This window comes from Vidua macroura, chromosome 1 (assembly GCF_024509145.1).
Source record: "Vidua macroura isolate BioBank_ID:100142 chromosome 1, ASM2450914v1, whole genome shotgun sequence".
Lineage (NCBI taxonomy): Eukaryota > Metazoa > Chordata > Aves > Passeriformes > Viduidae > Vidua > Vidua macroura.
The window spans coordinates 88,768,715-88,792,982 of NC_071571.1; the positions used below are offsets into that span (position 1 = coordinate 88,768,715).

The following is a 24,268-nucleotide window of genomic DNA, read 5'->3' on the forward strand; positions in this document are numbered from 1 at the left end:
GTAAGACTACATTCCTGAGAATATTCAAATTTATGATGCAAAAATAGCTATATAAAAAAATTCTGACTTAGGGAAAGTATTAGGAAATAAAACATTTTACAGATAACAACATACAAAATAGCACTTGGTCAAAAAGGAATTCTACTGGTACTGGTACAACTAGTTTGGGTCTTGGTGAGAGTTTTTTTGCATGTGTTTAGTTAGGAGTGTAACTATCGTCAGTCTGCAATAGCTGGCAAATGGGGACACATTGACATTTTAACTCATCATCTCTAACTGAGAGGTGACAAATTACAGTGCTGCTTTTCTTTGTTAGCTTTAACTGATACTGTTTCAGTTTATTGTTTGAAATTACGATGAATTTCTAGAAGTGATATTTTCTCTTCATTCCAGCAACCAAAGAAGATTGAGATAATTCTACGTAGATATTGCAAATTACTTGAATGTTCTTTCCTCAGAGGCGTGCTTAAAATTTTTATAGGGTTTTAACTTATTCTATAGTAGTGCATTAGACAGTAGTTGCAGTAAATCAATCCATTTCAACAAAAGATGAATCCCCTGCCTATTTGAAATATGCTAAAGAAATTATATCTTCAGCTGCATGGGTTTTCAGTTTGCTCTTATTAATAACAGCAGCCAAAAACCTGACAACATGAAATGAAGGCAAACCGAATAATTAAAGGAACAATGAATAAATGATACCTAAGATACTTGCTACATATGTTTTCTGCAGATTACTTAGTGATTCAAAGCAAAATTAACCAGTCATCTGTAAATAAACACATCTGTATCATTTCCAAAGTTCTACTGAAACACGCAGCTTGGTACATCATTAATAACCACTGTCTTCTTAGTAACAACTTCAGACAACATGATGTTTCTGACTGGGTACTGATAGAAAAATACTTTTATGCTGGTTACTTTTTGAAAGCAGGAGGCGGAGAGAGGAATGTTGTGTATATTAATCTTGGCAGGTTCCTGACATGAAGCAACCACTGCCAATAACGGCACTTCTGATGGCTTTTTGCCTTAAGGAAACAATAGAAATAGGTGTCCCACAGGGGACAGCTTTTGTGAGCTCAAATAATATAGGACTGGTCTGTCTTTTCAAACTGCACTATATCTTTACTGCTATAATCAAATCAAGCAAGTGCCTACAGGGGGGAAATGGTACAGGCTAATGAGATTGCACACTAATTGTAGCAGCTCTCCTGCATTTTCCCTTCAAGGGCCTTGGATTGGCATGACATTTTTTGACTGAGAGGATAGGTGGTTTTGTTCACATGGTTAAAACCCTGCTGGGAAATGAGTTTGGGGCTGGAGCCTCAGCACATCTTTTTTTTTTTTTTTTCATCTGATTCAGTTTTTTTCAAGATACAAAACCCAACGTGCTGGGAGTTTCATTTCACCCACTGGCAGGCTGGTTTAGCAGATTTTCAATTGGTCTTCACACCAAATCCTTACACTGACTCCTCATACTGCTATGGTCCCAAGATATCTTCCATGATGAAATGAGAAGGAGCTGAGCAACTGAACGAGCCAACTGAATTGACCTCTGGCATGAGGACAAATGTGCACCAAATTCTCTAGATGTATTTCTTGACTTTCCAGAGAGGGGAGTAACATGTAAAATGTAAAATGCAGGGAGACCTTTACATCAAAGAAGTAAAGAGCTAGCCCAGCGAAGCTGATGTTCAGCTATGCACTGAAATCCTTGAGGACAGAAGATCACAAAACTCCAGACAGGGTGTCACTACCCAGGCAGCACTGTCCAATGTGAAATCACATGTTCAAACTGCCGGCCATGTAAAAGCGTGTGGTCATCTGCACTCTTCAGGGCAAGAGGCCTTGCAGCAGCCCCAGAGCCTACCAACTAGAAAAGCTGACAGTACCCAAACAAAAATATCTTAAGTAGTCCAAGTCCCTTTTCTATGTACTCTCTCATATATATTTTAGGGGTATATTAGGTATCTTACTGTAGTTTCTACAAGGTGACATCATTATTATTATCTCATATCACATGTTTTTCACTTTTCAATTCTTCAATTGTCTTAAATACAGAGACTTGACACTTTTCCACTGAATGCATCCTTTTGTCGCTAACTTTGCTTTCTATTGCTTGCTTCTATCTGGCTTACCTGAATAGAAAAGATACTCATGTATCCTTCTCAATCTATTGATGTAAATAAATCACTACTTTCAGTGAACCAACTTTTTGACCATATTCTAAAGTGTTCATATCCTGCCCTCCAGGAATTTATACTTGCTTCCCAGACATCAAGTAATGCTCTTAGACTTATGTGCATTATGTGGACAGGTAGTAGTTTTCATCCTTTCTCTTGCACCTGCCTTCTGGCCATCCTAGTATGCCAATATCACATCTTTGGTTTACTTTTTAAACATCAATTGGCTGTCCTGCAGGTTTCCTCTTTCTCTGCTGTTTTTTTCTTGTGTGGCTTTCTCAACAAGCTCCACCTCTTTTCTATGCAGACCGCTCCTGTCCTTCAAGGAAAATGAGGCAGGGCCCTACAGGTAAGTGTGCAAAGGAAGCAAACATTTCTTTCCTCTTTGTCCCTCACTCAAGAAAAGACACTCCTGAGGATTCAGTTTCTGCAGGCTGAACCTTCAAAAAGGTCACTCAGTGTTCACAAGAAGGTTAGTGATGCCTTTAGCCTCAAATTCACAATAATTACTTCCTTCTGACCAAAAAGGCATCCCATTGAGGAACAAGGCAAATATCACGTATCTACTAATTTCCTTTTCTATTTTACAGTTTTCATTTACATTACTAGACCTCTGTCTCAGTTTTACACTCCTCACACTTTACCCAAAAAGCTGTTTTCAGTTGGCATTCTTAGATTTCATGTGCTCCAGTCACCTACTGCTTTACCAAACTATGTGTCTAGTATAGAATCCACACACACAACAGTCTTAAGAGGCTATAGGAAAACAGGGAACAGAAAAGTTTTTGAAGGCCTTCAAAACCAAAGTACGTGGGCCTGTTTTACCTGAACTGAAACTTCAAGACCTTCACTAGCAGAGACTCCATGACCCTCTTGCGCTATCAATTTCAGTGTCTCAGCATGTCTACACTTATTTCTTTGTTTATTCTGTCTCCTTTACTGCAATTTAAGCCACTATTTTATCTCCCATCCACCACAGACACACTAAGAATTCTGTGTTAAGAATTCAATTATTTCTTGCTACAGAAGCCTGTGTTTTTGAAAATGGCCCTTTACACCTCCCATCAGGATCTGAAGAACTCTGAATTCCTCAGTTGCCCCTCACAGGTTGCACATTCCATACAGCTCTGAGACATCTTGCCATCCCTGTCCACCCAGCTGCCCCCTGCTCTGCTTCCAAAATGTGGTGCTAAGAACTGGGCACCACATTCCAGCTGAGGCCTTGAAAACATGTTTCAAAGAGGAAGGGTTGCTTCCATGTCCTACAGGATCTACTCCTGTTTATACACTGGAACATGACATTTTTTAATACAGTCTGGGATTGTTGACTCATGTTTAACATGTGATGCTCAAGAACATCAGATCTTTTCCTAAACTGGCCAGGTTTCCAGCCCCACAACCTCAGCTGTGACACATTACTCCTACCTAACAGCACAAACATTCTTCCTGAGCTGTGCCCTAATCTTTCTGATGTGCTAAGGTCAATACTTTTCTCTCATCCATGACAGGCCCGGTATGCAAGGACTCCCATTTTGGCGTAACCTGTGAGTGACAAGGGTTTTTTTAAAAAAACAATTGCTTTTCCATGCCATCCTCCCAGCTACCAGCCTCAGTCTCCTGTAGAACATAGCTGTGTAGCCCTGCAGAAACATCTTCCACCTGTGTCCCAAAGCAGGCTTACTCCTGCACCCCGCCCATGCCCCCTTTCCCCACTCTTCCTCTAGTCATCTTCCACCTGTCTGAAGTTACACTTGGAGAGCAAATGGTGGGGCTTTCTTCTCTCCTCTCCATGGGGATGCTGGAGGGGCAATAGCAGAAAGCAGGCTCAAACTATTGTGCCTCATGGATGACTCTAAGAATTTAGACCTTCCATACCATAGCTGAACAGTGGTATAAAAAAATCCCAGGCTTCTAGGTCTGGTTGTGATGAATAACCTTCAACAATTACCGCACCCACCTCTATTTGCTTTGAACATTCTTCCTGCACCAAACCACTGCAAATTTCCAGTATTTAAAAATCCCCAAACTTTCCACAAACATCTTCAGAACCGCTCTCAGTCCTCCCCCATCTGTAGCTCAGAGCAAGACTGGTAGTGATTTGCACAGGTTTTGGCAGCAAAAATTCACACTGCTAGTGTTGTACTGAATGTGCTGGGAGATGTATCACCCATCGCTGTATCATTACAATACCTTCTCCAACATCAAAATGAGCTTTAGATGTGCTCCCAAATGGCAGCCAGGGGAAGTGTTGCAGTGCCTGTTAATATATATGTGTATTAATGTGTATGTAATGAAAGCAGCCACTGTGTGTGAAACTTCAGTGTGGCAGCCAGGGGGAGGAGACTTAACAGCTATGCTAAGCCAAACATTCATTTTTGGGTTTAGTATCTCCCTTTTTTGCGAGGAAGGGTAGACTCTGGGTTAATTCCCTGTCCATGCTTCAAAAGCAGTTAAAAAAACCCCAAACAAATAAACCCAGCATTACATGAGAAAAGAACACAGACCACAGCAGGATGACTCCAATAACAAGAGAGAAGGTGAACTTTCATTTTGCAGCCAAGGACTGGGACATATAAAAGCAATGAGTAATTTGTAAGTAAAGGAAAACTGGGATCACTAAAACCAAACCAATGTAATTTTTTCTTCCTGCACCATGTAACCAAGATATCTTTGCTGGCCAGAACTGGGTTCCTGAGCTGTGTGAAGTGTAACTAAAGCTAACATTGTGGTTACACTTCCATGCTCTGCTCTGACACCGCAACATCACAGCTGGCCCATTTGCTTCCTTCAGGGAAGGCATGGAAAATTGTGTTGCAGATTTCTTTCCCTGCTGCCAGGGATGATCCACAGTCCTCATCCAATCCTAGGGACACCTCAGAAAGCAGAGCAGGCAGCCAGCAACCTTCTCCCAGACAACCTTGAAATTAAAGAGAAAATTATAATAGGGAAAAAATATAATAATAAATGGTGATGGAAGCCTGCTGTAGGACAGATGCTGAACTAAGTTTTGAAGCAAAACTAATCTGGAATTCTTCATCAGAATAAAGCCTGCAGCAAAGCATGCACATGGTATAAAATACCAAGGAACAAATCTTGACTCAATAAAGATGTAGTCCTCAAAGATTTCACCTTATCTGCATAAAGATCATTTAAAAAATACTGTCTTGCAAAACTGTCATGCAAAATATGCCCACTGGGGAACTAACCATGCTTTTCTTCATTTACAAATGCTTTTAATTAACACTAACAATAGCTAATGATATTTAATCACCTGTCAAAAAAAATTCATTGTCCCAGATGTCCTTGTAGATGAGAAAACTCTGAAAAGCAGACATAAAAATCTCTAAGACCAAGAAGAACCTCCCTCAAGTCTGCTGCCTTCCCCTTTCAGACAGAGGCAAAGGCATATGTCCTTGTCCTTAGGAAATAGAACAACTTGGGGTGGCTAATCCAAGCAAGTTAGCTCAGGTTAAAACAGGAGCAAAGCCAAGCAAGGATCTGTGGTCTCTGAGGTAGCCTGCAGCTGATCTCAGACTGCTAGCCATGGTGCAGCTTTTCCCACCACTTAACTCATTAAATAACTCAGGCCCTGTGAGCTAAGCACATCCCTGCCTCATCTCCATTGTGCTCAGTGGTTGCTGCCAAAGGATGCAGAGAGAAGCAGGCAGAGGCTTGAGGCTTAGGTAAGAGAGGAGAACACAAGAAATCACAGGATGCGACAGAAGTTGTTGGACATAAAAGATAAAGGCAAAAGCAGCTAAAAAATGCTATAAAGCATGCCCAGAAGGATTGCTGGAATTCACAAGTACTTATGGTAGGGATACATGAGCAATGGCCAAACATCCCAGAGCTCTAAAGGAGAAGTATTAGAGTCTCTTGGGTGAGAACAACCTTGCAAGGCCAACACTGGCTAAGAAACTATATCAATAACTCTGTGTAAGGTCCAAACTACGCTGGTGGCCTTTGGACCTTTGAGTATGGACTTAGTAAAACCAGAAGCAATGCAAGGAAAAAGCAGAGGTACCTGTGAGGAAACAAAAGAAAGGAAAGAGGTGAATTCATGTGCAGGATGAATTTCATTCAGGATGCACATGAGAAATGTGAGAAAAGTGACCAGCCCCATGTAAGCAAGCTGCTGGTCAGCTTGGCTGGTCAAGCTCTGATCACCACAGTTCAGGGCATCTTCTCAACTGTAGTCCTATTTTCTGTGGAGGTGTTTGCATCAAGGATGGAGCTCTCTGTGCTGCCCCAGATTTGTGAGCTGCTGTTTGTGTATGCAGGTGCTGCTCAAGGTACTGCCCTTCTCCTCTGCTCCCTGGCAAGGTGGCTGAGTGGGTGCTCAGTGAGCATTTACATCTCTGGAATGAATGCTCAGCATCTCATCCTGGGCTATGAAGCCAGGAACTACAGCAGCCTTGCATCTGGCAGATTATAAAGGTGTAATCCCTTTAGCCTTGAAGCCAATCCACTGGATTTATCTTCCCTTAACAATATGCTCCCATCTTACAAAATCTCCTTTCTGTCTCCATTCTAACTAAGCTGAAATTCCTTGGGAAAAAAAAAAAAACTTGTTTTAAAAGAAATTAATCAAATTGTGTAATTTTCATGCTTCAAAACTATTCTGATTCTGAATACTGCTAATGCTTTACAAAAAATATACTGTCTTGTGAATTTTCAGTAATTTGCCATAACTTTGAAGTCTAGCATGAACACAGCCGACTCCATTGCCACACAAATGACTTCTTTTTAGGTTATAGATTTTTGCTCTTTTTAAAACACAGTGTTAACAGATAAAAGTAGTACAAAATCAATCACTCAGCATAGCAAGACCTCTCTTAATTACATACTTGCAACCTCTGCCCTATCTCTGGGCAGGTTCTCACTTCAATACTTGGGCAACCCATCTGACTTACAGCAGGAAACTGTTCATTTTATCTTTAAAGACATTTTCACAGTTATTTTTTTTAAGTCAGAAATAGAGAATGAGACACAAACATTAAATGCAGCCATTGAAACTAAAAATGAGTAATAACAAACAAAGGCCTCCTGGGCTCAAAATTTTGATACAGAAGCAGCATCCAATTTTACATTCAAGTTCCTTGAAGTTTGCTTCAAATCAGCATTGCTACTGATTCAGAAAGCCCCAGGTACTCAAGACACAGATGCTGAAATCACAAAGCTCCCTTGCTGCTTTCATTCCTCTTCTCCATTCTCAGAGTTTCTAGCAGAATCCATTGCTTTTCATTTTCTAGTTCCTTTCTTTTGCACATTAACACTGTAAAACTCTGCTTCGCCTAAACTCTTTACTTGAGCTTTTTGTTTGCCTGACCCATTTTTTTCCTGAGCTCTTCCTTCCTGTTTGACTCCTATATTCCTACTGATGAGAAAGACTCGGCTCAGAGGCACCATGATGTTGGCTCTGCTGCTTGCCAGCAAGGCCTTAATATTCAGGGCCTTGGCCCCTGGAGATGAAAAAAAGCAGCCACTGACATCTTTTAGGTACTGAGTTTAGGTTTAGGTACTGAGTTCATTACTGTGCAATTACAGAATTTAGAGAGCACTGGAGATTCATTAATGATTTGTATTTCTACTTCTCTAAGGAAGACAAAATTGCAGAAATTGGTAATGGCAGGTAAGCTACTGTGATTATAACTCCAGCACAGATTGTTATGGGTTTAGGGAGGAAAAAGTAACTTATAAATAATCAGCTTCTTATCCGGAGTATAATTGCATTAGATCAGTACTTCCTACTTCTAATTAGGTGTGGCTAATTCTTTCATTTTTGTTGTGACTCGGAAAGTAGATGATGTTTTTCATTGCCTCAGTTAAAAAAAAGAAATAGCAATTTTCATAATCCATCAACATAAGACATTGGTAAGCCAGGAACTAGAGTTTTCCAAACTGTTCTTGTATGAAACATCTGTTCTTGTGTAATCCAAAACATCGTTTTTCGTGTGATGAGCTGCAGATTTTTCTGTTTGATAGTTTTAAAGATAAAGGTCATACTACTAGTGCTATGAAAGGAAAATGAAGAGGAAAGGGATCAAGAAAAGAAAGATGAAAATGGAAAAGAAAAAATAATCAAGCACATTACAAAGATAGTACTTTCATGGTGGAAATATAATTGTGGTGGCAATTTGAAAACAGAACCCTAGGGACACTTCCACTGGTTCCCATAGCCACAGCTCAACATTTATCTTAATTTTAAATTGGCAGATCATCAGTTCTGAGAGGGCGTGATGATTAAGGCAGTCATCATAACTGCTTCTTCTGCTAGTGACAAACTAGATTGCTTCTGAAGAGACACAGGCAACAGATCATAGAAGATAAGGTGCCACCAAACCCAAAGGAGTATCCCACAGCCATTAGAAAGCTATTATGTAAAAAACAACAAAACAAAGAAGTAACATTGGGTCCGGCTGGTGGAACTTCTTATCTCCACTAATCCGTGTGCCAAGTCTGCCAAGTTTCTAACTGAAGGGGGAAAAAAATCATCTTCAGAAAAGCTGTATGGAAGAGAAAGGTTTTTGGTGGTTTTTAAATCTCTTCTTCCTGTTCAAAACTGAAGGTATAGTGCATGCATAAATTAAATTCAGTATGCAAGTTATTACAGACATGCTTGTACTTTCCATAGCAAGCTACTCATATCTGCAGGGGACAGCACACAGGGAGGCCTGACACGTGAACTTTACAATTAAATTCAGATTAACACTTGTGAAGTCAGCTCTGTGAAAGTAAGTTGTTTTGCTTTACAGCACAGTCATGAAACAGTCAGTAAGTGCTTGAGAACAGCATTTACTCTGTAGCTTTATTACGGGAAATGATTCATACTAATGGAAAAACTCCAACTGAATTATCTGTTGGGTTTTTTTTTTTTTTTTTGAGTTTTTTGTTTGTTTATTGTGGTTTCTTTTGGTGATGCAATGGCAAAAAGGGCAACAGCACATGTCCTGAGGAAGGGAAACTCTTCAGCCAGTCACTTCAAGGTACAACAGTAGCTAGAAAACAAGGAAAGCCGAACAATGTCTTCATGATTATCACACACTGCTTTGCTATGTACTGAAGGAGGTAGACAGAAAAGTGTGGCCCACCTCTTTACATGTTTTTTTTTCTGATCTGATTTGACTAGGATTGGTTTTTTTTCCAAAAGCTGCATCCTTCTGTGTGCCTGCTGAGAAGGAGAACTGATTTTCCTGCAGGCTCTTTGACACGAAAATTTGGGAGCAGCATAAGAGCACTGTGATTTTCTAACCATGTGCAGTTTGACTGTAACACAGGAAAAATGTATTTATTCTGAAACAGTTCAAAACCTCCATCCTCACAATGTAGCAAGAGTTTAGTTAGGGTGCAAACAGTTAGTTCAAGCTGGCTCTCAAGGTTCACTTGAAACTTCTGTCTTAACAAAAGAAGCCAGGGTCCTGGTGGATCCCCTTCAAAGCACAACACACAGAGTCTTGAGGTCAATTTAAAAAATTACATTTCCTAATATATGTCCATTAATGCTGCTCTGTAGCAGCTCTGGCACCAGCAGTCTCTAGCTGCCATTAGCAACGCTGCAATGACAGCATTTGCCCTACAAGTCTGTTTTCCTTGGTTCCCTGTTGCCAAGTAATAGGAAAACCTCCCACTGCCAACAGAAAACTGCAGTGTCAGGTTACATGGATGTGCATCAAAACTTCTCTCCTTTGAGGTAGGTAGAAGCTTGCCTGCTTGATACACAAACTGAAAAGATTTCTCCTCTCAAAAGAGATGATTGCAGTGCTGAACTGTCTCTCTCAGAGAGCCCCATCTCACCAACTTTGAGTCCTGAGAAGCAGGTGATATACTTGGTTTCATTTTTCTCCTGCTGCCTTTGATGTTCCCCAGCTCATTTCTTGCCTGCACCTGAAGTTCCATTTTCAAAATTACTTGCAAGCTCTGCCACTCTTTCTCTTGCAAGCTGAAAAGACATCTTCTGCAGTGCTCATTCAGAGGAATAGAAAATCACATTTTACATCACCAGGCCATAATACATGCCTTGTTGCCGTCCATAATGTGAGAAAACAATCCTTCTCTTGGTCAGTTTTCACATGGGTTCAATGATAACAGGGTCCAGAAAGACTTAATTCTTTCCTTTAAGTATGCAAGCCCCTGACTGCCAGCTTTAGAAATGCATTATAAAACCTGATCCCTTTGTTCACTTTGCCTGTGACTCACATCAACTGGAGAAAAATAGCTGAAAATGAAAGTTTGATGAAAAAGCCCACACTAAAACAATATATTCAAAGTGACAACAGTTTCAGTATTGCATTTCAGGTATCATATTTCAGTATTCAATATTAGTCATTAGTTTGCATGCCAGGGCCTGGCTGAGGGTGAAAAGTGATATATTTCAGCTTGTGTTACAGATGTGGTGTCTCAGAGTCACCAGCTTTTCAATTCCCCCAGCAGCTCCTAGGGGAGAGGACATGGGATTATGGTTATTACAAGGCCAAAGATAATCCCTCTGCAAATCCAAATACACAGAGCATAGAGCCAGGCCTAAGCTCTGCTAGGAAGACCTGGTTTCCAGCTTTATTAAGCACAGGAGGAAGGTGTGCAGAGAGATGATCAAAAGATACCCGCAGCCAGGTTGCATCAATTGATTCTCCAGCACATGGAAGAAGCGATTCCATGTTGGACTTCAGATCAGTGTAATTTCTGCAAGACCTATTGCTATACTCAGACTTCCCCTCCATCCCCCCAGCCAAGCTGACCCAAGGATAGTGTTTATCACCTGTAATCAAATTACAGAAGGTTCTAAGTGTATGCTGGACTTGTAAAAAGAAGAATTGAGACAGCAAACACACTTCAGAATAGGGTGGAGAAAGTTTGCACATGCAGTTCAATGGGTACCCCCGAGAACATGTTTCATTTGGATTTAGGTGTTACCTCCTTTTAGCAATCTTCAAGACTTTTTAAAAAAAGAAAAAAAAACAAACTTCCCTGTGTATATTTAGAACACATTTAAAATGTGTTGACTTAGAATGGCTGTGTAACATGCTTTTTGGTAAAAACTGTGCAGCATTTCCTCATGAGGAACTCCTAGGTAAAGTAATTCAGTCATTCAGTGTATAAACACTGACATACCAGGACCATCAAGCTCCTATATTGAGTTTGTGCCTATAAACTACCAGAGGATTCCTGAAGCAGCACAAAGTTAAGATGGAGTATTGATTTTTTTGACAGAACTTTCCCAATATTTTAAATAAAAATTGCTGCTGCATTTAACAACAGACTTAACCAAACATTTTCCACTTTTCTTCTTTCTTCCCTTTCTACATGTAATCTGCTTTCAGCTCCGGTGTTTTGTGTTGCTTCAAACAAAAAATCTTAGCATCACAAGAGCTCTATGACTTGTTAAAAACAAACTGTTGTGAGTTACGACTGTTCTAATTTTAGGAAAAAAATATTAATGTGCTTTTTAATATTTAAAGCAACTCTTTAATACTACCCTGTTCAGGCAGATACCACCCGTATTGACCTTTGTTCGGGTGGTGTAAGCTGCACAGGTGAAGAGCAGTACTGGGGTCAGAGAGGAATCAGGCAGATATGCTCCCTCTTCCCAACTGCATCCCAGCCCATTTGCTACAGGAAGCCAGCTATATCTAGAGGAAGGAAGGACAGAGACACTGAGCTCTTCTTACCTAGCTGATTGCTCCGTGACTTGGCTGGTTCAGATTTCTGCAGGCAGCAGGGAGGATGAGGGATGAACAAGTGAAAAGTGAGTGCAGAATGTGTGGGCTCCTTCTCCAGAGGAGCAGAATGAGAAGTGCTTCCTGCGAGGCAACACACACAAACTGCAGAGTACACAAGGCCTACAGGTTATTCTTCACCAGTGTGCCTGAGGCTTTTTAACACTTACAGGACCAGCTGGGCCTTGAGCTGTCTTTTCTTGCAGTCTGTCAGGGAATGGATCCCCCGTTCCGCGCACCTTCAGCAACAAACCAAACCACACATAGCAACATAGGATGAGGTGGAACACTGGCAACAAAGCACACGGAAACTGACAAGATTATATGACAAGAATGATACTGTATTATGAATGTAGGTGTGTAAATAATAAAGCACCATTGCCCCACACTTCAATGTGAGTATTCAAAGAACCATCCTCCAGAGTGCTTTCAGAGCAGCAGCTAAACTAGACTTTTGCTCCAGTGGCTCCGACAAAGTTTCCCTTCCTTTCTTAAACAAAATGCTGCTGAACTAGAGGAAGACTAGTCTGGAGAAACCAAAGTCAGCCTCTGTGATTACACACCTTAGGCTTACTCTGGCATTTTCACATCTCAGTGCACAATTGCTTTATTGTCTTCCCCTCTCTACAGATTGTACTGGAAACATTGATCCATCACAGCATTAGTAACTACAGGGGAAATCAGGTACAAGCATATCTACCCACCCTCCCCCAAAATCTTTCAAAAATAAATAATGCATCATAACCAGATCAACAAGATTGACATTTTTTATTTGTACTTAGCACATACAGGAAAGATCAAAACAAATAATAAAAGATAGCATTTGTAAACAAATGTATTTCACAAAAAGTTATAAACTATCAAATTTGCTCTGAAAAAATTCACTATAGCCATTTATAAATGTGTATTTATCAAAATCAAGTTAAAAACTACTTCATTTTGAAAACATCCCAAATGAAGATTCATCCATTCCAACAACTTCAGAGAGACCAGAGATGTAAGGCCTAACTAAAACAAATGCACAAGTGAAAATGGCACTGTGATTTTTGGTTTGAAGATAACAAAAAAGTCTGCAAGTGATCAAAATACCATCCAGTCCAATTCAAAGTCCTAGGTCTGCAAAATATACATTCAACTTGACAAATGTCTAACTTTAAAAAAATAGAGCTATTCCACTGGAATGTCCTCATTTTTAATGTACTGATTATATGTTGTGTTTTTGAGCCCATTCAGAGAAAAGTTAGCAGTAGGTAGTTTTATGTAATTATAAAGTTCACTTCTATAATCACATTAAAAATAAGATTACAGCAGCACCCTTTTAGCAAGGATTAATTTTTAACATTCTTGCCTTTATAGCAGCAAGTATGGTTTTGGGGAATGCTATCAATATAAGAAGTACAAAAGATATACATACTCTGTGAAATTTATTACAGTGTTCTTTCCCTATACTTGTCTTCAAAGTTAGGTAAGCACCTCTATTTTCTTCTGCAGAACACAAAACTAGGAACAAATGACATCCAAACATATGACTGCCTCAGTAGCCTCCCTTTGTTGGTGGCCCACAAGCCAATTTGATTGCCAGTATGAATTCTGTTTTTTTCCTCCCTCCAAGCTCCTATTTGCTTGCCACTAAAAAACAAAGTTCTCGGTTTATTAATTTGTCTCAAAAGAAACAAGGTAATAAAAATAACTAAGGCACAAATGTCTGATCTTTAACAGCAGGCAGAGGGTCACAGATTTGAAACTAGCGTAGAATGAAAACCCCCAGAAATATTTCTGGTCTCAGGGCACTGAAAATTCTTACCAGAATTCAAAAAAGGTTTTTAAAGATTTTTTTTAAACGAAGATATGGAAAACACTTTTCCCAAGAATGTCCACGAACACTAAACAAGGATGGATGTACATACAAAGACACACACTTTATGCACAATACACTTTGAACATACTGCAGACAGACAAGGACCATGGAATGCAATGATGTCTAAGATGGCAGGTGAAATGAAGATGGCTCTTTTTCAGAGAGTCGTCATGAGTTTATCTTGGTACACCATGCTTTGGACTCCTCCTAAATTCTTCTGGTTCTGTTCCTGGATATACCGTAAATTGCTGTCCTCTCCACTTGTGGGGGGTTTCCAATAGGGCCTGTCATCATGATAGGGTGGCCTGTACCATTTGCACAGTTATTGGTTAGTGAGGAATGGAAGTCAACTTAGGAGTGCTACACAGTAACACGAGCTCATCCTGCAAGTGCTAAGCATGCGCATGGAGCTACAGCATGGGAAGGCAATGGGGACAGACCGATAGGTCTGAAGCTGAAGCTGCTGAAGCAACTGGAAATCTTCTAGCTGATTTCAAAAGGCTTTCAACCAGAGCTCAATCATTGAAAACCCTCTCTGATTGCAATGTTACAGACAAGCACAGTGCATCAATGCTCCGGAATTCCAAAGTGGGGGGGGTGGGGAAGGAGGAGGAGGCTACAGGAGAACTAAATTTGTACAACAAACCGGTAAAATAAAACATATCATGCAAAATGCTGAGCTCATGAAAATACATCCTTGAAGTGCAAAGGGTTAAGAAAGGCAATCCTATTATGAATGAAAATTGCTCTTCTGTAGTTGCTGCCAATCCTTTGGCACTGGTGCAGTTAATTAACACTAGAGCAGCCTGTAATTTACAGAGTTGCATTTTCTTAAGAACACCCCCAGTCGAGTTAGTACAGGTAATTCTCTGAGACTTGCAAAAGTACTACAAGGAAAATATCTTTTTCCTTACTTGTTCATTACTTATTGCTGCTTAGAGATACTAACTTCAACCATTCCTACAGTGTCCCCTGAATCATTGCAGCAGAGTGGGGAATAAATAAAACAACAATTTTGAACACTATGTAGGAAACCACGACATTTAACATTACCTTATTACCAAATTGAAGCTGCAATTATTATATATACGGAAGAAATTCTTTTCTGTGAGGGTGGTGAGGCACTGAAACAGGTTGCACAGAGAAGCTGTGGATGCTCCATTCCTGGAAGTGTTCAAAGCCAGGTTGGATGGGGCTTTGGGCCACCTGGTCTAGTGGAAGGTGTCCCTGGCCAAGGCAGGGGGTTGGAACCAGATGATCTTTAAGGTCTCTTCCAACCCAAGACATTCTATGATTCTGGTAAGTATTTTTTATAGTAGCAGAAACACAGGCAAGGTTTAGATTTTACCTTTTTTTAAGATATATTCTAAAGTTATATAATGACAGCTGTTAATTGGAATTCTTTTTTCTGAAGGTTAAATATTAAGCTAACTGCAAACAATTTCACTGAAAGAATTTTACTAAGAAAACTGAGACACAATTCCACATACTATTTCACAAATTATTCAACGGAAGCTCCATATATAACACGTCATAACACAGGTCATTTCATTTCAGCCCATGCCTATTCCAGACTTTCATGCACAGCAGAAAGAATTTTATGCATCTGTAGTTGTGATCTCTAGTTTGCAATCGAATGGAATAAGATTTTTCAAATCAAGCTGTCCAAGATCTTAAATATCCAGTTATTTCACTTTGACTCCAAGTTAGAATAACTTGAAACTTCCACTTTAACCACACTTTTAAATGCTTCTACCTGAATGGGACAAAAATTCTGAGCACCTTTTCTACCAAGCTTCTATGACTGAGCTTTTAAGTATGGGTTGTGTTTTTTCATCCTTACAAGCCTTGCTATAAAAAAGCCATTGTTCATATTTCACTGACCTTAGTCTTTGCCCAGGGAGTGGAGGGGCTGAAGGGGGAGGTTATCTACACACACTACAATACATTATTGTGCTTATTTCAATATCACTCTGCTCCAGGGTGAACTGTTTGGCTTTAAAATGTCATGGACTGGTATAGTAAGTGATGAAATCTTAAGAAAAATTTCAGCAAAACCTCAAATGATTTATAAAATCATTAGGCTCTCTTGACAGCCACTCTTTCATAATGTGGAATTGTACATTTTAAAGTGCTCATAATAAACTGGATAAAGAAACCCTAAAACCAGGAAGACTCCTGAGCCTGAAATACAGGCAAAGTTCATTACACAACTTCAAGTCTCCTGTTTCTAACACAAATTTAATATCTGCTTTACTGCTGTGCACTAGGAATTTTGAGATGATAATGCCTGTCTGCTTCTCTGCCTAGTATTTCTAATAATATATTTGCCCTTTTCCTGCATTCTCAGACTCAAACTCATACCAAATTGTCTTTTCATCCATTTTAAACTCAGCCTCATCCCCAGAGTCTGCCCACACTAAAACCAAAGTCTACCTATTGTGATGTAAGAATATAAATGTTAGATAAGGAGAAACAAAGATTAGGGTATTGGTATTTTTCACTGAAGACAATTATTTGTCTAAACAACTGAGTAATCTAAAAAGGTTACTTTTTATTAGGATAAAAAAGTGGCTGGTTTTTATCATGTGTACACATCTAGACACATATCCACCAGCAGATGCATGCCTTCACCATGCATTCCACCAAGTGTGTTTTAATTGGACTGAATTTCTTCCAAAATTTCTTTTCACTCAATGTCTCTCATCACTAGCTACAAACAAAGAAGTATGCGAGAAGATAGCACAACAGCACATGCAGGAATGTTTTTGTGAAACAGTTCTCAAAAACTCAGTGCTATAATTTTACTCATTATCTGTAATGTTCCTGATAAATTGTTCCATGTACTTGTCATTTTTTCATATACATTTCTGCAAAAGATGAAAAACAGTGCTCCACTGCAAGAATATAATTATTAATAACTTAACTTTACACTAAAATGAGTTTCTTCTCTGTCTTAGGAAATTAAATACAAACAAATACTGATCAATTTGCGATTAAGCTACAGAGCAGCTCCCTATCCAACATACTCCCTGCACGAGACCACTAACATTCTATTTTGAATTAGAAATCAACTAGAAAAAAATTTAGAAGCTATTTAACACTGTCTCTATATCCCATACTTCTAACTTCCGTTTACTTTTCACGTGCAGAGAACTGCTCAACAGGGCCACCAAAGCTTCATACTGAATAACATAAAGAAAAAGTAATCATCTTTTCTTCACAAAGGGAAGATTGCTTACCTTACATTCACAGGTGTGTGTGGATGCCAGTGCGGCTGAGCAGGATGTATATTGGGATGATACTGGGGCTGCAAATGGAAACATTGAACCTGGTTAATGAAATCATGTTAAAGCTCCCTATTAACTTTTATTTTCCTGGGGTCATGAGGAATACGTTCCTGTTGAACCCTAGAAACCCTAATGCTTCCAACCTCCTCCCATGTCATTAGCACATACGTGAAGCTTCTTGGTGATGACCCTGCTCATTAGGACAAACTCATGGGACAATGCAAAGAAAACTCCTCTCCTGTTTGACAGACAACCTGGCACATCTAGTGCTTCTCGTAGAAAGCACATCAAAAAACGTCAACTTTGATCAAAGGTGGAGAGTAAGAAAGGTTATAAAGAGCAGGCTTCAGGAGGTCTCATGTCTTTGGTGACAGGATTTCCTTCTCATGTCCATAAGATCTTAAAGAGAAACAGTAAAACAAAATCAATGCTCAGAGTTGTAATAAAAAGTGTTAAGACTAAGTTCTCATGTATATACAGAGTTTGGAAGCTTGTTTTTTCTCAGTACCCACTGTCTGTCAGTAGCACAGATGAAAACCAGGTAATGTTTTCCCTGGAGTGTATAAAAAAAAACCCCAACAAGCATTTGACCAGCAGGGAACTCTCTAAGTGTTGTGATGAGGGAGGTAATTGCAACTTTGAAATTGTCACGATCGCCTACTGTGAGAGGCTGCTCTAGACAAAAGCTTGCTCATACAGCAGTCTCCTGGGGCCCATCACATCCCAAAGGCTTTAACTTTCACAGAAAGAAAAGGAAGGGAAAGAAGATGACAAATGGAGTGTACTCAGCTTGCAGAGCATCCAAGAACACGGGGAAAAAAGAGAAAATTCCTTAACCCCAATATGGTGCAGTTTATTTCTAACCCATCAGAAAATCTTACCCCAGAGTAAGGAAAGGGGAGCAAAACAGTTGTATAAACTATAAAGAGTAAAAATATTTACCATAAAATATGGAAATGACTACATTTTCCTCTGTAACTGGTATGCTCTTACCTGGTAGTTATGGACTTCAGGACTTTTAGCACTAAGAGAGAAAAAAAATTGCTCTTATGTAATCAATACATCTACATCACAATGTTTTTTAGTTCAGGGAAGTACTACAGAGAAAATTCATATTCTTAAAGACATCATTATTTTATTCAAGATATACACCACAGCAGTTAACATGTGAAAGAGGGGTGTAAACTTTTTTCTTTGCTTTAGATTTAAAAAACATGAACAAATTATGCTTGATAAGCTAGCATAAGAGCAGTGAGCAAAAAAAGTACATTTTACTTTAGCCTGATTTCATATATAAAAATAATAAAGGAAATGGATTAAACAGTGGAAGCAGACAGCCCCAGGAAGAATCTGGAGATGCGTAATAAGACATGCCAAACCAATTCATCCCACACCAGAGAATCTGTGTCTACAAATCCTAAAGCAGATATTGTCTTCAGAATCCTTTTAGCCCGAGAACAGCAACTGAGAGGTAGAGAGAAGTTGAGCAGTCACTTACCACAGTGGTGCTGCTTTCACAGGATTGTTTGCTTAAAAAGAAACAAACACAAAATCTTAAGACAAGTGAAGTATCAGCCATTTTGCAGCTCTTGTTGTTGGGCTGTTACACTATGGCTAAAGGGAATCCTCATACAGACATATTTGCACAGAAGTGTCTGAATTTCAAGTGCAGCCCTGTGCTTTCTAGTAATCCTGTGCAACATAATAAAGTATGAGGCAGACACATACTTTCACAGAGTGAAAGCCCTTTAGAGATGACAGCAGACAAGCATATTCTTCCCAAATGCCACAATAGGACTTTTGGCAGAGTATGTTCTGCACAACCAGAGCACTTTTTTTCTTATCTTACTGTACTACCATTCCAATACCATCAAGTCCATTGAAAATCAGAAGCTACCCTTGCAGAAATTTTCACTATCTTACAGAAACCAGAGTATACACAAAGCTGGTAATGGCCTGTGTCTTACTGCAGGGAACAATGGTAGCCAAAATAGCCCATCAGTTGGGAATCCTGGGAGGCACTGAGTAATCTTGAGGAACAAGGTCTTGGCCTCTGCTTTGGACACGCTGGAAAGAATGATGAAGGTGGCAGCTGAGTAACTGGGGTGTATAATCTCTTTTTCATGACTGTGTGTGTTTCGAGAGAACTGAAAAACTTCTCAAAGTGAAAATCCAACTGACTGCTGAATGCAGGAAGTTAATGGCACACTGTAGAAGTCTCAAAAGCGACAGAGCTAGGAGAGAATCCAACCCTCGTGGGCTGCATTTAGGTACAGGGCTTAATGGCCAAAAGATGCACGGAAGACAACAACCTACAGGGAGTTTTTGCACTAACTTAGCACTGTTCAGCTCTCTAGAAGGCAATCACTTGGGTGTGAAAGAAGTTCTGACTGGCTGCAATGGACATAATTAAGCATAAGCCACACTTTGTCTCTTCTGCCTCTATCTCACAGACAAAAGTACAGAAGCATTGAGACTCAAGGCAGAACCTGCAGGTCTGTTAGATCCTGTTATGGCAAGAATTAAATTTAAAGAATTTCTTCTTCCAGTTATAAAATAAGCCGCACTATGTAGTTGACTCTCATGTCTCAGATAACAGCATCTCACAGATTTATTAAATTTGCATTTCAGTTAAACAAACTCCTTCCATGTACTAAGGAAGGAAGCAGGGGAAAGAGTTACAGCCTCTAGAAAGCATGCATGCTTGTCACCCTTTTTCCTCCCACTGTAAATGAGACAAAAATGTCCCCATAATACCACAAGGGCTGCTCATGGAACTTTGAGTTATATTCTGGGAATGCAAACGAGTGCAAAGACATTCTTAGGGAATGTCATCTCACCCTACTGTGTACAGCAGCCTTGCTCCATATGGCAACTATACCTGCAGGCTCAAGTAATACAGAATTTGGAGAGGGTTATCTTGCAGGGCTCCTTCCTAGGTTTTTCTACATGGAACAAAAAGCTCATTTTTTTAAGGACAAATTACAAAACCACAAGGGAAATGAATTCCTTGTCATTCCATTTAGATTCAGCACATCTCAATTCCCAGGGCAAGCTAGTTAAGGTCAGAGTCTGGACAGGTGAATAACGTCATTACAGTCAGGAAAGCCACAACAACTGTATAATGAGACTGTCCAATAACCCTAAAATTGTCTGGCTAGATAAGCAAGTCAGCGAGGCTTTTAGACACTGTTCCACCCCACATGACACAAGCAATTCTTCAAAAAAACATTACACGCTTTGCCTTAGTGGATTTTCTGCAACTTTTCTTTCCTCCTCAGTAGAGCAACAAAAGAAAGCATAGGTACCTCCTCCATAGAAGGGGGTGGAAGAATTAATTGTACATAGAGATTAAAAACAGAAGAGGGAAACAACGAACTCTGGCAAAAAAAGCTCCATGCACATTTTGATTTTTTAGGCGATCTGACATACTCCTCTTTTTATAATGTGGTACAGATGTCATGATTGTATTGCGACATTTCTAGGATTTAACGGGACACCTGCATGCCCTGTTCAGTGCACAGATGTCTACAAACACTTACCCTTGTAAGTGGAATGCCTCCGAGAAGGGTATCTCTTGCTGGGCCTCCTTTCAAATGTACTAGTTCTGCGTAATCTCGTCCCGTGTGTTGCTTGATATTCTGTCCTCCCACTTAAAACACAGAAATAAACAAAGTAAACTGCTGCCTTCTGCTGGAAGCTGTACCTGCTCCTTTGTATAAATATATTGCTGTTACTTCACTAAATACCTGAATCTGAAGCGTGATCCCAGCCTTATGAAGTCGGATCTACTAGATTTACTATTTGCTGGGGCTCGCAATCTGAAGAAAGCATGGTGCTCCACCGCACACTTCCACAAATGTTTGCACGTTTTGGCACTGTCTAACCGGAAAACAAATGTGTGCTCTTGCTCTCTGCCCTAAATGCAGAAACAAAAGCTTTGGAAGTTGGCATGCATGATATTCGTTATTGTCCTTGGTAGGAGAAACACAGCCTGGGCCAACAGTGTGCTGAGCCTCCCTTGTGTTCTTACCAGCCTGAGCACACACCACACTTTGTTGGATCAGGCCCAAGTAAGGGAAAGAAGTTACCTGTTCATCATCTTCTACAACCACGAGCGTTAGTTTGCTCTTTTTAAAGTCCATTTTTGTGATTTTAGGCCTAAACACGAGAATCAAAAAGAAGAAAATTAAAATAATATTAAAATAATTTTATTTCTACAGCTATTTCATATATGAGAGTGAGAGTGGTACTTCTAACCAGGCTAATCCACCTTCAGATTTAACCTTCAGATTTTAAACTTTGTAGATTCAAGTATAAATTACAAGTCAAGATCCCATTATGCAAAGGAGAAAGATTTCAGCATTTTAACTAAAAGGAATATAACACAAAAGCAGATTACCAAAAGAATAGGCCTATTTTGTTGGCTCCTTCAAAGATCAATATGCCTGTTGGTGTCAGTCCAAGAGCATATTCACAACCATCTCTTCCCTGCAAGCAAGTACAGAATAAATAATCAATCTGCCATGAGCAGTGTAAACCTTAATACAGTAATATTGTAAAATCCATAGGTCTTAAACTAAACAATAAAGTTGCCGTATTTTTTTAACATTACAGAGCAGAAGAATATGCATCTGTATTTGAGTGCAAAGTGGCATATTTTGGCAACAGGAGGCTGCAAGTTGCCCTTTGTGGGAGGAGGCCATGTGCTGCTCAAAGTGGCTCTGAGATCCATAGAGATCCACACCATCCATGGGCTGTATCCAGGGCAGCCCATACCTCACCTCACCTGTTTAAGAGCAGGCAGTTCCTGCCAGGGGAAGGAAACACAATAGGAAGAAACTGAGGGACACAGGAAAAGGCATGTGGAAAGGGGTGCTGTGGGAGCACAGAGAAGCACCCTTGGGAGGAGTACTGCAGGTGGCAATGACTTCTGAGGGACCATGGCCCATGGGACAACCCAGACCATAACAAGGACACTCCTCAGGGACTGACCCACACCAGGGCAGGGACTTGACACTGATAAAATGAAACATCACATGGATCTTACCTTAACTACATGCATATCTACACCATACATTTCTAGCCATTTAGCCTTGTTCAAGTAGCACAATTCAGCCTGCGCTGGGCTCTTTCCCCTATGAACATAAAATTCATACTTTATGGTAAAAAATTCTTGTCCACTTTAAATGCTCTCAGATTCATTCCCCTAACCCTGTTCTTTGTGTCCCGAATCTTAATGACACTAAATGGTATTTCAAGCTTAGCTTATGTTTTTACCCTCTTCCCTCCAAATGAAAATAAAACAGAGGACTGAAAATGCAAAAAGGTTTAAAACTAACAATAAGGATGAAAGTTCAGGTAACGAAGCATCAATAAAATGAAACATATTTATTAATAAAAGACAGGAAAATGAGTTTGCTACCACCCTGAACATAAAATTTATGTTTGAATGAGAGAAGGGGAGAAAGGGAGAGAAAGAGATTTATTTCCAACATAAACAGGAAAAATACTGTCTCCTTAAATTATTACAAAATAATCTAAAGAAAAACCATTAAAAAATTAAAACTTGCCCCACCAACCTTCCCTAAATTACTGCCTGCCACTTCTAGGGAAGGAGAAGGCTCAAAGCCTTTTTACAATACTTCTCCACTGACAAACATAATCCCCATTTCATGCCTGTTGAAAGGATTTGACTTTAGAAGAGAAAAAAACTGTTGCTAGAGACCCCACTCCCACACAGGTACTCTACCTGCACTCTTTCCATTTCTGAAAAATGTCAAATTCCATTGCTTCAGTCTGGTTTGGTGCAAACCTGAATTCAGACACGAGCTCTGGTGTGTGCTCAGGGTGCTCACACTCTCCCAACTCAGCTGAAATCAATCAATTGAGAAATTAAAAATATAAAGATCTTGGAATGACCAGAAATATTTCATTCCATTATCCCTACAAAGACAAGGATAGTTTGCAAGTTCCTAAGCATGTTGCAGAATGCACTTGTGTCAATGCTTTAAGTTAACATCCCAGCCCCCCACTCCTGGCCCCAGTAAATTCAAACCAGACTTTACAGCAGAAATCAGATAAATGCATTTGCAGGAGCAGAGTAAGGTTGTGGTACAGAATTCTGACCTTCAGGAATGTTATGACTGAACCAGTTCAACTAAAGCTGATTCTCTGGATTTAAAAGCACTTACAGGAAATAAAGTTTCTATTAAAAACAATCATCAATGCATCTTCTGTTTTAGAAGTGGTTACTTTGAAACTTCCTCTCGTTGCATACTTTTCACTCCCTAACACTTCCCATTCTATTGCATGCTTTGTTATTTTTCCTGGTTTAGGACAAATTTAGGAGTTATGTTTCTGTTCATGTAAAAACATGAAGGGAATACCTAATCTCATTAAACCAGTGATAAAGCTGTGTGGCTTTTAAAATCACAGTGGTGGTGTAATATTCAGATCAATAATTTTTAAGGAAAATTTCTGAAACATTAACGTAATTAAGGTGTCACTTTCTACTTATATGCTTAGGCTCTGGTGTTTTCTGTTCTAGGAGCAGAACACTTTCCAACTCCACTGAGCTCAGCAGGAGATGCAAGTGCTGAGCATTTCAGTGCCTGACACCATTAACTGCCTTGTGTCTGTGACAGCTTTGCTCCTGGAGCCTCTCAGCTGTACTAAGAGGCTGCAGCGTCACTGCCTTGGGACTGTGTGGCAAGCATCAGTGGAAAACACACTCTTCAGCAATACCATGTGTCACCTGACATATGATGTGATTCCCAACCAGGCCTTTGTCAGTCAGCATTTCTTAACTGTTTACTACTCTTACTACTACTACCAAAATAAAAATAAAAATGAAAAAGCATTGAGGGAAACTAAATCCCTTGAAGAAAACAGTTTTAGTCCTTCAGGGCACTTTTACACTTAACAGCTGCAAAAATTTCAGTCACAGCCAGACTTCAAAAATACTTAACAGGATCCATCAGTAGATAGGAAGTTACATTCAAAATCCAGTCTGTTGGCTGATAACACCTACTAGATGGTTTTGAGAACTTGAGCTTTGCTGAAACATTTAGCAGTCCTGAGGATATTAAAGAGATTGAGTTCATTGGTCTGCATTTTTAATTACTGTCTCACACACACATTTTACTCTCAACAGTAATCTTCCATAGTGAGTTACAGTATTCTTATCTCTGTTAAAGAAAAGGACATACAGATATCTCAGCT

The 24,268-nt window shown here is 39.7% G+C and overlaps 1 protein-coding gene across 3 annotated transcripts in view; it reads right to left on the reverse strand.

Annotated features, from left to right (window-relative positions):
* The window catches only part of EPB41L4B (erythrocyte membrane protein band 4.1 like 4B), a 163,854-nt gene that overhangs the window by 68,317 nt on the left and 71,269 nt on the right, over nucleotides 1–24,268 (reverse strand). For 2 of the 3 annotated variants that reach the window (XM_053992285.1, XM_053992277.1), the window contains exons 7-15: nucleotides 22,797–22,917; nucleotides 22,095–22,182; nucleotides 21,447–21,535; nucleotides 21,136–21,205; nucleotides 20,794–20,963; nucleotides 20,587–20,696; nucleotides 18,543–18,573; nucleotides 18,038–18,068; nucleotides 16,997–17,064 (exon numbers count right to left, since the gene is read on the reverse strand). In XM_053992285.1, the coding sequence (XP_053848260.1) occupies nucleotides 16,997–17,064; nucleotides 18,038–18,068; nucleotides 18,543–18,573; nucleotides 20,587–20,696; nucleotides 20,794–20,963; nucleotides 21,136–21,205; nucleotides 21,447–21,535; nucleotides 22,095–22,182; nucleotides 22,797–22,917 (778 nt within the window). Of the gene's footprint in view, nucleotides 1–12,649; nucleotides 14,060–16,996; nucleotides 17,065–18,037; nucleotides 18,069–18,542; nucleotides 18,574–20,586; nucleotides 20,697–20,793; nucleotides 20,964–21,135; nucleotides 21,206–21,446; nucleotides 21,536–22,094; nucleotides 22,183–22,796; nucleotides 22,918–24,268 lie in introns of those variants that run through there. The other variant, XM_053992292.1, reaches the window with a different exon arrangement.